Here is a 9,821-nt window from a genome sequence, read left to right on the forward strand (position 1 = left end):
GGAGGCTCCGGTACAGACTGGGGGGCGGAGAGGGGGATCTGGTCGGGCTGGCCCCTCGGACACTCCCCCGCGCCCTGTCTGCAGCGTGTCCCTAGTGGGTGAAGCTCCTGGCAGCAGCGCGGGACTGGGAGCCAGGCGCTCCGGGGGTGGCTCTGTGCCTCTGTTTCCCCACATGGGCGTGGGGGTGGAAGGATGCTCCTGTGGGCCCCCTCCTGACGCCGCCCCTCCCATCCCCCAGCCGCCAGGAAGATCAACGAGCTGCAGCAGTGTCTGAAGAAGAAGGACGAGGACATGAGGGCCATGGAGGAGCGCTACAAGCGCTACATGGACAAAGCCTGCACGGTGAGCCCCGGGCTGGGGCGGGGCTAGTGGGCTGGGGTGGGGCAGAGCCCCGGGCTGGGGCAGGGGCTAGTGGGCTGGGGTGGGACAGAGCCCCGGGCTGGGGTGAGGCTAGTGGGGTGGGGAGGGGCGGGGCTAACGGGCTAGTGTCTGGGGTGGGGCTAGTGGGCTGGGCTGGGGCAGGGCTAGTGGGCTGGAGAGGGGTGGAGCCCTGGGCTGGGGACGGGCTGCGGCAGCTCCATTCCTTGGGTTGCTCCCGAGTGGCCCAAGCCATGGACGGGCTGGGCCCTGTCACCCCACAGCCACTGGGGCCAGGCTCCCTGTACCTCCCCACAAGGGGTGTTGCTCTGGGGGGGGGCCCTCTGGGTAGCACTGACACCCACAGCAGGTGTCCTGCCCTGGGGGGGAGGCGTCTCCCCTGGGATGGGGGCAGGGGGATGTCCCCGGTAACACCCCCAACTGTATCCCCTCCATTCCAGGTCATTAAGACATTGCACCCCAAGCAGCCACCATCCAAGACACCCCCTGAGATCCAGGCCTTAAAGAACCAGCTGCAGGAGAAGGAGGTGAAGATCCATCACCTGGAGGTGAGGCCCTGCCACCAGGGTGGGGGAGTAACTAACCTGGGGGCCCCCTGCCCCGGAGCCCTTCTTGGCTGTGCCGGAGGGTGCTGCGCTGTGGGGTTAGTCGCCTTCCTTCCTGGGCCAGGGGAGGAGAGAACTGCCTCCGCTGCCCTCACCACGCCTGTACTCTGTATCGCGATGATGGCTGGAATCCAGTCTCATGCTTCAGCGGTCATCTGCAGGGGTCAAGAAGGAAACCCCCACCCCTGCCAGGCACATCTGTGTTGTTTGGGGGGGGGGGGCGGAAAGGGTTGCCTTCCTCTGAAGCATCAGGGTTTGGCCACAGTTGGAGACTGGTCACCGGTCAGAAGGGGCCAGAAAATCCACTGCCTGGGTGTGGGGTCACCCTCTCTGTAGCACGGGGCACCTGCGGGGGTCATCTAGGCGTGTCTAATCCGTTCCCTGGCACTGGTGGCACCTGCCCGTGGCACCCCCCATTCCGGCTGCTGAGGCTGGGTTACTTTGGTCTCATCCCAGTTGCTGGGCTCGCTGGGCCAGCCAGGAGGTCAGACTGGATGATCTGATCCCAGGTGTGGAGGGTCTGGGTCGTGCCAGCTGCTGCCCCCAGCCCGCTGCCCTGGAAGGACCCTGTGGGGCAGCGCGGGGCTCCGTTGGCGAGAGAGGCAGCCAGCAAGTTGGGGGGGTGGGGGGTGCACTCCCTGGCCCACTAGCAGCTGGGTTGAGCCCGCCTGGGCGGAGGGAGGGACCCGGTCCCAGGCAGGGGGGTACCTGTGGCCGTGACCAAGTGCCTTGAACCAGCTGCTGGATTATCCAGGCAGCCTGGGTTGGGGACTAGAAGGGGAAGCCAAGGGACCCCCCCCCACCCCCATTGCAGCTTCCTCCCCTCCAAGGTCTGAGCTTCCCCCAGGCCTGGCCCTGAGCCGAAGGCTGCAGGAAGCCCCCATGTGGCCTCTGGGACCCAAAGCCGGGGGAGGGGTGCCCCATATGCCCAGCCTGAGCCCCAGGGGCCAGCCTGGCTCTGCCTCCCCCACTAACCCCCCCCCATTTCCCCCTCCCCCCAGACCAACTTGGAGAAAACGAGATCCCAGCGGGAGCAGGAAGAGAAGCTGATCATCAGCGCCTGGTACAACACGGTGAGCGCAGGGGGCGCGCCAGGCTGCCGGGAGGGGTGGGGGGGCTGGTGCCAGCCTAATCCCACAGCACCTTGGCTGGCCCAGACCTGCTGAGGTGAGCGCTGGCGCCGGGTCAGTGCCCAGCCACCCATGGCTCCTGCTGGTGGGAGCTGAGCTCTGTGCCAGGCAGTGCCCAGGGGCTGTCCCTCTGCCCCCCTCGCTGACCTCCTCCTCCCGTTGCAGGGCATGGCGCTCCACCAGCAAGCCACGGAGCAGCGATCGGCCGCCTCCAGCAGTGCCCAGTCCTTCCTGGCCCAGCAGCGCCAGGCCACCAACGCCCGCAGGGGGCATCTGGGCCGGACCCAGCCCCTGCTGGCCAAGTACGGAGACAAGCCCCCCCAGCTGCACTGACCGGAGCCCCTCCCACTCCTACCTTCCTCCAGGGCTGCGTGGGGTGGGGGGGTCTTGCCCATTGCCGCCCTGTGGCATCCACCCCCTGCGGTGCCATCTGTCTCTTAGGGGGGGGGGGGGAATGCAGGCAGCAAGGGGCTAACTCTCCCCTCCCCCAGAGATGGGCTAGAACGGCCTGCGCTGCCAGGGGGGTGCTGGGGGGAGTGGATCTGCCCGTGATCTCGGGGGGCTGGAGATGGACCCTGCTGTGAGCCCCCTTGCTTTGCACTACTAGAATGGGGGGGAGTGAACAGGGAGGATCAGCCAGGACCCCCCCCCCCCCCCCCCCCCACCCCCCGCGCCCAGCCGCTCCCCCCGCCCCCCCCCCCCCCCCCCCCCACACACACACTCCCTGGGCTGGTCCCTTTGAGCACTAGCGTGTGAGCCGATCCCTTCCCTTCCCTCCCTCCTCTGAAAGACCCCCCCTGAATTTTAACCCCTTCTTGGCCACTCTCCCAAGCGCAGCGCCGCGAGCCCCTCTGCCGAGGCACCCGGCAGTCCGTGGCCGTGGCGGCTGGCCGGGGCGCTGGCTCGTGTTCGGGGCGTACATGGTGAGACAGCCGAACACCAGGGCATTGAACGCCAGGGTGGTCTCTGCCAGCACCACAGCTCCTGCGCTCAGGGCCGGTCCCATCCCCTGTGGGCGTCGGGAGCTGGGCAGGTTCTGCTGCTTGATGCCACCCAGCCAGTGCCCGTGGGTGAGGGGAGATGGCTCACAGCCTCTGGGCTGGGGCCTGCCCCCTTCATAATTCCCTGCCGGAGCCTCTGACTTGCTGCTGACCAAAATCTTACCTGATTAGCAGCTGTGCCAGCCACCCCTGTCCCGGCAACTTCATGCACCATGACTTCCCCGCTTCCTTGTCAGTTCCTAGCTGCTGTGGCATCAGGTGCCACCTGGTCCCAGGCTTCACCTTGGGGATCCAGGATCCCCGTTGCCCGGGTTCTGCTCCGTTCCCTGCCCTCCAACAGAACCCGCCAGCCGGGGCCTGGGCTGAGACGCTAAAGCTACCGGCAAGGAGCCGCTTCAAACCTCTCCTTCAACACTAAACGCCTCTCCCGGCCGCTGGGAGCCAGGCAGGTCCCAGAGTCGGTCACTACAAACCCAACCCCCCCTTGTTCTCCGGCGCGGGGGGGGGTTTCTGTGTCCGTTCTCCGAGGCTGGGTCGAGCGGCGTCTTTTGGTTGTCAAGTGATCCGTCCTTTTACCTCTGCTCGGTGTGGGTTGAAGTGGATTGAGTTTTATTTTTAAATGTTGGGGGGGGGGGGGGGCAGATTGCCCTGAGCTCTCCCTACTCTTCTTTTTTCTCTTCTTTTTTTTTTTTAGTATGTTTTTTTAGTCAAACGCTGCTGGGGTTTTAAGACGCAAACTGTATATTTTGTAAAACTGTGACGGGGGAGGGGTTCTGTGGGTCTTTTATTTTTCTACTCTAGGGCAGCCTGCAATGGGGCACGGGGGCACCTTGGCTCCTGTCCGGAATCTTAACACTACCAATAAAGATGTGCTGATCGGTCTCCTGAGACACAATAAGCATCTGGCTGCTCTGACCCCTAGTGTCTGGGAGCAGGTCTCTATGGATTATTAGGTGTATTATGGTAGCCGTATGGATTTTTCTGGATGCTATAACTAGGTGTATTATGGTAGCACCTAGGGGCTGGGAGCCCATTTCCTTGGATTATTAGGTGTATTACGGTAGTGCGGAGGCATCCCTGATTTGGATGAGGACCCCGTTTTTCTGGGGGCTGTGTATTAGCTGTATTAAGGTAGTGCCTAGGGTCTGAGAGCAGGTCTCCACGGGTTATTAGGTGTACTACGGTAGAGCGCATGCCCCCATAGTGCTATGGGCTACCATAATCTACGTAATAACTAGTGGCTGGCATGTAGGAGCCCCAGTCATAGAGCCGGGCCCATGGTGTGTGGCGCTGTACAGGGGCAGCTGAAGCATGTTTCCCTGCCCGGTTGGGGGCTGGGCTGAGACACCCCCCCCCCCCCAACTCATCTCTGGGGCAGGCTCTTGGCTGCTGTTAGCTCGGCCTGGCTTGGAACAGGGCATCAACCTGAGCTCCTCTCCCAGGCCACAGCCCAGCTGGGCACAGGGGCAGCGGTGCTGCAGGTGGGTGGGGCTCAGCAGAGGGCAATCACCCCCCCCGGTCAATGCTGCTGCCAGTGTGGCACTGCGGGGGGAGGGTGTGCTGTGCCCAGGGAGCATTAACCCTCCAGTCACCTCTCCCCAGGGAGCCCTGCCCTCTGCCTCAGGCAATGCCCGATGGGGCCTGTCTCGCCCATCCCAGCGCAGGATCTCCAGCGGCCCTGGCGGATCAGCACGCGGCCGGGGCAGAGCCCGAGCTCTTCTCCAGCGCCGTTCAGCTGCAGAGCGCCCTGGTCCCCAGACAAGGTCGGTATTGTTAGCCCCACTTAGCAGATGGGGAAACTGAGGTGCCAGCAGGCCCAGGGCAGAGCTGGGAATAGATCCGCCCTGTGGCTTCCAGTTTCCAGCCTCCAGAAGAGAATAGCAGCCCCCCACCCCTCCTGCCCATTGGGCTGGGCGCTACCCCTGGGACTTAACGAGCACAGCTCCTGCAGCAGCGAGTGCCAGAGGGAAGCGGGTGATCTCCCAGGGCCAAGAGGAGACAAACGTCCCCTCGGGGGGAGCTGGCATATAGTGTCACGGGCTGCTGGTGCCTGCCAGGCCGGCCCCACGTGCTGGTGGAGAACAGCAGGGCTGGAGGCAGCAGCTGCCAGGCTCTGAGCAGATCCCCCGGCCCGTGGCCGGCTGCCCGATTCTCTCCTGCGCTGTGAGAGGCTGTGGAGGGCATTGCCTGGAGCAGGGCCTATGTGTTCCTCCACTTCTCCCCCAGGCCCCTGGCTGCCCCCCCTCCCACCATCGCATGGACTCCCCCACGCCAGGCCTTCTCTGCCCCTATTTGCTCCTTCCACCTCGTGGCATAGATTTTTCCCCCCCCCTTCTTCCCTGGGGCGGGGGCTGCTCTGGGATTGTCCCACAGGCTCTGCCCCCCCCCCGTCCCATGTGCCCCCCCCCCCCCAATTTCTTCTCTTTCTGGCTGGGAGCTAAATCTGGGCATGAACATGCCAAGCTCTTAGCCCTGGGGGAGGGGGGGTGTCAGTGCCTCCCCTCCAGTAGCTCTGTGCCCTACAGCCAGCGGTGCACACGCTAGATGCACGACTGGTCCTAAACTGCTGGCTGGGGGTCCCCTATATTCCCCCCCCCGCCGCCCCGCCGGCTTTCCCCACACATGAACGTTTGCAAGGTAGCAGCTGGGGCGGTTCAGAGTTGCGGCAGGATCGACCCCAGGCCCTCACAGCCTTCCTCGTAGTCAGCCCTGCGGGGGGGGGGGGGGTTTAAAACCACCTGTCCATGCGGGGGGGCGGGGGGCTCCCACTCCCACCCCTGGGCCTGGATAAACAGCAGGGGCTCTGGTTTAATTCAAGCTGGTTTTTAAGCCAATTTCAACTGGAGCCAAACAATGGGGTGGGGGGGTTGGTTCAGTTGAAAACCTGCTCGTGAGTTAAGGGGCCTGGAGTTTTTGCCCCGTTTGGCTGAAGGTGGGTCAGGCTGGAGTTCAAGGGCAGCGATAAACCCAGGACTCCATTCCCTGCCGGGCCGGTGAGGCCCCCGAGCCAGCTCTGTCCCGGTCTCAGTCCAGCTGCCCCAACTCCCCCTGAACTCGGGGGGCTTTGAAAGCAGGCGCTGAGCGGCTGGGCCTCGCTTTCCCCCTCCTGCAAAGGAGGCGACACCCCCACCTTGCCGCTCTTAATCACAGCAGCTGGCCCTTGAGCCCAGCCCCCCAAGGGCGCCAGCATTGGGGTGTAGATCAAACAGCTGGGGCATGAGCCATCAATGCTGGCTCGGCTCCAGCTCTGCCTGGCTTTCCAGCCCCGGGGGGCCCTGAAGCAGCTACACCCCCACGAGGTGTTTTTGGGTTGAGACCAGAAGGGTGAATTGGGATCATCTCCAGCCACCAGCCCACAAACTACCCCCCCCCCCCAGATCAAGCACAGATTCTGGCCGACACGGGCCCACGGCTGCTTTGGCCAGGGGCCAGTCTGGGCTTAAAAACCGCCTCAACGGGCCGTCCCTCAGCCCTGGTTCTGGCCAGTCCAGCTGCTGGCTCTCAGCCTCAGGCAGCAAGCTCAGGGCCCATGGGGGCCAGCAGAAATCGCCTCCCCCTGGGCTGGGCAGAGCCGTCACAGCAACTAGCGCTCAGCTGAGCTCAGGGCCTGTCTGGCTGCTAAGAGCCAGGGGCTCACTGCAGCGGCTCTCCGGAGGGGGAAGTTTGCCGCTCGCGTGCGGCCGGCTTCTCCCCGGGGCAGCGAGGGCAACGCAGACAGTACTGCCAGGTGGGAGTGTTTTTCAAGCCCTGAGCACTGTAGTGGGGGCCCCCCTGTGAGAGTTGCTGCTTATTATACGCAGATGCAGCCAGCTCTGGGGTGGGACACAGCCGCTTATTAGCTGCAGGTCCCTCACCCAGCACTGTGATGCAACTTAGAGCAGAAGTTGCAGCTGTTCAAAGTAGGCTCAGGCTCTGAACCTGCCCCCCATCCAGGGGCCCCACAGGCTTCTACTCCTGCCCCCAGGGGCCAAATACCAGCTCCCCGCTGCCACCCCGTGTGGCATGAAAGTGAGAACAGTGGGGTTCCCCCGCTGAGCTGCAGCAGTGCCGTAGTTCATGATTAGGAGCTTTCCCTCATCCACCCCCAGGGGCAGGTCCCACCCCTGGTCCCGCCATAGGCCGACAGCATTTCTCCAGCAGGGTCCTCGCCCGGGCTCCTTCCCCCACTGTGTGACCTGAGCCAGAGGCACCAAGCTGGTCAGAGGGGCCACCTGGCCCCGAGGAGACGGAGACAGGAACACCTGGGTCAAGGGGCCCTGGCTACCCCGCCCATTTTATTTTAAACGTGACCCAAGTTTCTGGAGGTGGGACTGGCCCCATTGCATGTTTCCAGCAGAGCACCCGAGAACTGCCTGACAGTAGTTCCTTGTGGCAGAGGGGGAAACTGAGGCAGGGAACTGCAGCCAGCCTTCCCAGCAACCTCCCCCACCACCCTCTGCCCAAGACCCCACACAAGAGCAGCTTAGTACAATTATATTTTAAAAGGCAGGAACCAGACTGTGAAAGAAAAGGGATTGAGCCATTTTCCCCCGGCCCCAGAGGGGTGAAGCTGCCCCCCCAGCTCAGCCCCCCTCCCCCCCCCGTCCAGTCCCGGGGGGCGAGCGAGGGGAGAGGCCGGGGCAGCCCAGAGCTAATGAAACGATGCCTCGAAGACGGGGGCATTTGCAGCAGGGTCCCGCTCGGTCGTGGATGAGAGTTGAGGGGACCGGAGCTGGGACCAGGACGGGTCAGCCAGCAGGGGGCGCTGCACCACCAGGGCCCAGCATGCAGCTGGTGAGCCAGGGAGCAGAGGGGTCCGGGTGGCTGGGGGAGGGGTTGATGGCCCCCCTGATTAACGCCCCCCCTTTGAACAGTTCATCTGGTGGCATCAGATCTGGGCTTAGCTGCCTCTGGCCCAGAACCAGGCGTCTCTGCCGTCACATCTAGGGGTCGGCCCCCAGCCGGCACTGGGGTTGGGTCCCCGCTTCCCCCGGCCGCAGAGCGTCTCGGCCCAGCCCGGCTCACGCCATCGTCTCCTCCTCGATGCGGTTCTGCAGCCAGGGGCGGTAGCCGGCACTGGGGGGGCCGCTCCGGGCGGGGGGCTCCTGGGCGGCTCCCGGCTGCGGGAGGAAGGACGTGTCCACAAGGGGCCCCACGTCCTGTGGCGAAGGGAAGCCGCCGGCCACAGGGGCGGCGCCGTCGGGGTGAAGCAAGGAGATCTGGGACCGCCGGGCAAGGTCCGACTCCTCGGCCAAGGCCTCCTCGTGGCTGCCTGGGGCCCGGGGCCCGGCTTCCTCACCCCCCTCCCAGCCCCGCTGCTCCGGGGCGAAGGGGACCTCGCTGAGGGGCAGGCGGCGGGCGGGGGGCCCACAGCTGCAGTCCGTGCTCTGCGTGTCCTGGCACAGGCAGCTGTAGGAGGTGGAGGCCTCGGAGACGCAGCTGTTCTTGCGGCGCAGCAGGGAGAGGCGCCGGCCGAAGCTGCCTGGGGCGGGCCCCGTGGCTAGCAGCCGGTTCAGGAGGTGCAGGGGGACGTGCCGGCTTGGCTCCAGCCCCTCCTCGATCTCCTCCAGCGGCTGGAACTGCATGTCCTCCTTGGGCAGCCTGCACCGGAGAGACCAGGGATTGGAATGCAGCCACCTCTGGGGTGGGGCACTGCTCATTAGACATACGCTGAGCTGCAGCCACCTCTGGGGTGGGGCACGGCCCCTCGTTATACACGGGTCCCTCACCCGGTGCTGAGCTGCAGCCACCTCTGGGTGAGCCCTCAGCAGAGAGGCCCAAGTGCCCCTGGGATCCCTGTGGTCCAGGGGCCAACCAAGGGAGCCCCCAGCACCCCCCGGCCCAGGCTCACGTCATGTCGAAGGTGGAGCCCTGAAAGGACGGCTGGTGCAGCAGGAAGACGGTGGCCGCCGTGTAGGGGGCACGGGGGTTGGAGGCGTCCCAGTAACGGTCCTTCTCCAGCAGGGGCAGGTCGTCGTACATCTCGTCCACCGCCATCATGGACACCTGGGGGGCAGGGCAGGGGTCAGGACTCCTGGGGTCTAGCCCCAGCTCTGCCCCAGACTGGCTGTGGGAGCGGGAGCCAGACACTAAGTTGGGGGGAGGGTCCCTGCTGCGGGTTCGTCAGGACCCCACAATCTGTGGGGCTGGCAGGGGGGTGGGGGGGAGGTACCTGGAAGTTGCGGTCGATCAGCAGGTTGGTTTCGAAGTCGTCGTCGTCCTCCCCAAAGGGGTTGATCAGCTGCTCGGCCACCTGAGGGGAGCACGGCTCAGCTGGGGGGGGGCAGAGCCTCCCCCAGCGCCCTGACCCCTAATGCCCCTTCCAGGCCTGCCCCTCCCCCAGCATTGATCAGGTGCTCAGCCACCTGTGTGGAGCACGGCTGCACTTTCTGCCCCCCAACCCCCTTCTGGGAGTCTTCCCCCTCCCCCAGTACCCTGCCCCACCCCCATCTTCCCCCCCCCCCGCACCTTGAGCCAGCCCACGTAGAAGAAGAACTGCAGCAGGGTGAAGACCGGCACACACAGGTCCAGGTCGTGGCCCTCGTAGCCCTGGGCTGGGTCCAGGAACTGACGCCCGATCAGACAGGCCACGAAGAAGCTGTACACGGCGATGGTCACCACCTGGGGGCGAGGGCAGAGAGTCAGGGCAGGGCCGGGCCAGGAACCCCGGCGTTCGGGCTCCCCAGCCCTGCCCCTCCCCTCTCCTCCCCATCCCATCCCCAGAACCC

At 65.1% G+C, this 9,821-nt stretch overlaps 2 protein-coding genes across 2 annotated transcripts in view; one reads left to right on the forward strand and one right to left on the reverse strand.

The window, feature by feature from the left end:
* Positions 1 to 2,770, forward strand: part of HOOK2 (hook microtubule tethering protein 2) — a 16,970-nt gene extending 14,200 nt beyond the window's left edge. Inside the window, 4 exon segments of the mRNA XM_026660614.2 lie at positions 192 to 342; positions 819 to 926; positions 1,985 to 2,056; positions 2,279 to 2,770. Of these exon segments, the coding sequence (XP_026516399.1) occupies positions 192 to 342; positions 819 to 926; positions 1,985 to 2,056; positions 2,279 to 2,446 (499 nt within the window). The 3' untranslated portion in view covers positions 2,447 to 2,770.
* Positions 2,771 to 8,114: 5,344 nt separating this feature from the next.
* The window catches only part of BEST2 (bestrophin 2), a 4,999-nt gene continuing 3,292 nt past the window's right edge, over positions 8,115 to 9,821 (reverse strand). The window contains exons 6-10 of the mRNA XM_026660585.1: positions 9,562 to 9,714; positions 9,266 to 9,346; positions 8,945 to 9,099; positions 8,465 to 8,694; positions 8,115 to 8,365 (exon numbers count right to left, since the gene is read on the reverse strand). Coding sequence (XP_026516370.1) covers positions 8,115 to 8,365; positions 8,465 to 8,694; positions 8,945 to 9,099; positions 9,266 to 9,346; positions 9,562 to 9,714 — 870 coding nt within the window. The remainder of the gene's footprint in view (positions 8,366 to 8,464; positions 8,695 to 8,944; positions 9,100 to 9,265; positions 9,347 to 9,561; positions 9,715 to 9,821) is intronic.

The sequence above is a fragment of the Terrapene carolina genome, unplaced genomic scaffold (genome assembly GCF_002925995.2).
Source record: "Terrapene carolina triunguis isolate 2854851 unplaced genomic scaffold, T_m_triunguis-2.0 Scaffold833, whole genome shotgun sequence".
In the NCBI taxonomy this organism is placed as follows: domain Eukaryota; kingdom Metazoa; phylum Chordata; order Testudines; family Emydidae; genus Terrapene; species Terrapene triunguis.